At 39.5% G+C, this 1,250-nt stretch overlaps 1 protein-coding gene across 1 annotated transcript in view; it reads left to right on the forward strand.

Annotated features, from left to right (window-relative positions):
- Positions 1 to 1,250, forward strand: part of SYNRG (synergin, gamma) — a 110,824-nt gene that overhangs the window by 58,176 nt on the left and 51,398 nt on the right. Inside the window, exon 7 of the mRNA XM_012648636.1 lies at positions 722 to 918. Within this exon, the coding sequence (XP_012504090.1) occupies positions 722 to 918 (197 nt within the window). The remainder of the gene's footprint in view (positions 1 to 721; positions 919 to 1,250) is intronic.

The raw sequence follows: 1,250 nt of genomic DNA on the forward strand, positions 1-1,250 counted from the left end.
CCTCATCCCAACAACAACTAACCAGGCTTGTCAGATTTAGCAAATAACCATACAGGATGCCCAGTTAAATTTGAATTTCAGATAAACAGCAAATAATTGTTTTGTGTAAGTATGTCCCATGCAATATTGACATTCTTTATTTTATATGGCAACTCTATCTCTAACAGCCTTTCCCACTTTGTCCTTTGGAAAACCAAGATTATTGTGAAAAACTCACCAACAGTACCTTTCTTTTTTCAAACACCTGTTCTGCTTCCTCACCTTAACCGAAATCAGGTCTTTCTTTGAAGGCTCTATTTCCATAGCACTTTCACCGATGGTGTTTTCTCTCACAGCCTTTTATTCATTGGGTCAAAAGAGTGGTGTTGGTATAATTCTTACTTCCTGTTATTTACAAACTGTTCCCACCATTGTTACTCTGCTTTTACCACCTTCATCTTGTTGTTACAATCTTCTACTGAATTATAAGACTTTATCTTACCGTCTGCTCTAAATCTTTATCTTTAGGACCAAGCTCCAACCTGTCTTCTAAGCTCCAGACTCTAATTGTCTCCTGGATATTCCCACTAGAATATCTTTTCAGGAATTCAAACCCTGATGTGGCTTCAGTTCTATTAAAGCAGTTTGATTTAAGATTATTCTTGTATACCAACAATGACAACAAAAAAGATTAATCACTTGTAATGTGTTTACATTTGTAATGTGGTCTTTCCTTTAATAGATGCCTATAAGAAAATTTTAGAAACCACAGTGACTCCAACTGGAATAGATACTGCTAAACTTTATCCCATTCTGATGTCATCTGGACTTCCCAGAGAAACTCTTGGACAGATATGGGCCTTAGCTAATCGAACTACACCTGGAAAACTTACTAAAGAAGAACTTTACACCGTTCTCGCCATGATAGCAGTAACACAGGTAGACAATGTTTCTTAAGTTCCATCAAATAAATTTAGGCTGGGCGTGGTGGCTCATGCCTGTAATCCTAGTGCTTTGGTAGGCCAAGGCAGGAGGCTCAGTTGAGCCCAGGAGTTCGAGACCAGCCTGGGCAACATAGCAAGACCCTGTCTCTACAAAAAAAAATTTTTAATAGCCAAGTGTGGTGGCACATGCCTGTAGTCCTAGCTACTTGGGAGGCTGAGGCAGGAGGATTGCTTCAGACCCAGAGTTGGAAGTTGCAGTGAGCTATGATCATGACACTACATACCAACCTGGGCGACAGAGCAAGACCCTGTCTCAAAAAAAAAAAA

Source organism: Propithecus coquereli, unplaced genomic scaffold, assembly GCF_000956105.1.
Source record: "Propithecus coquereli isolate 6110/MARCELLA unplaced genomic scaffold, Pcoq_1.0 Scaffold291, whole genome shotgun sequence".
NCBI classification, from domain to species: domain Eukaryota; kingdom Metazoa; phylum Chordata; class Mammalia; order Primates; family Indriidae; genus Propithecus; species Propithecus coquereli.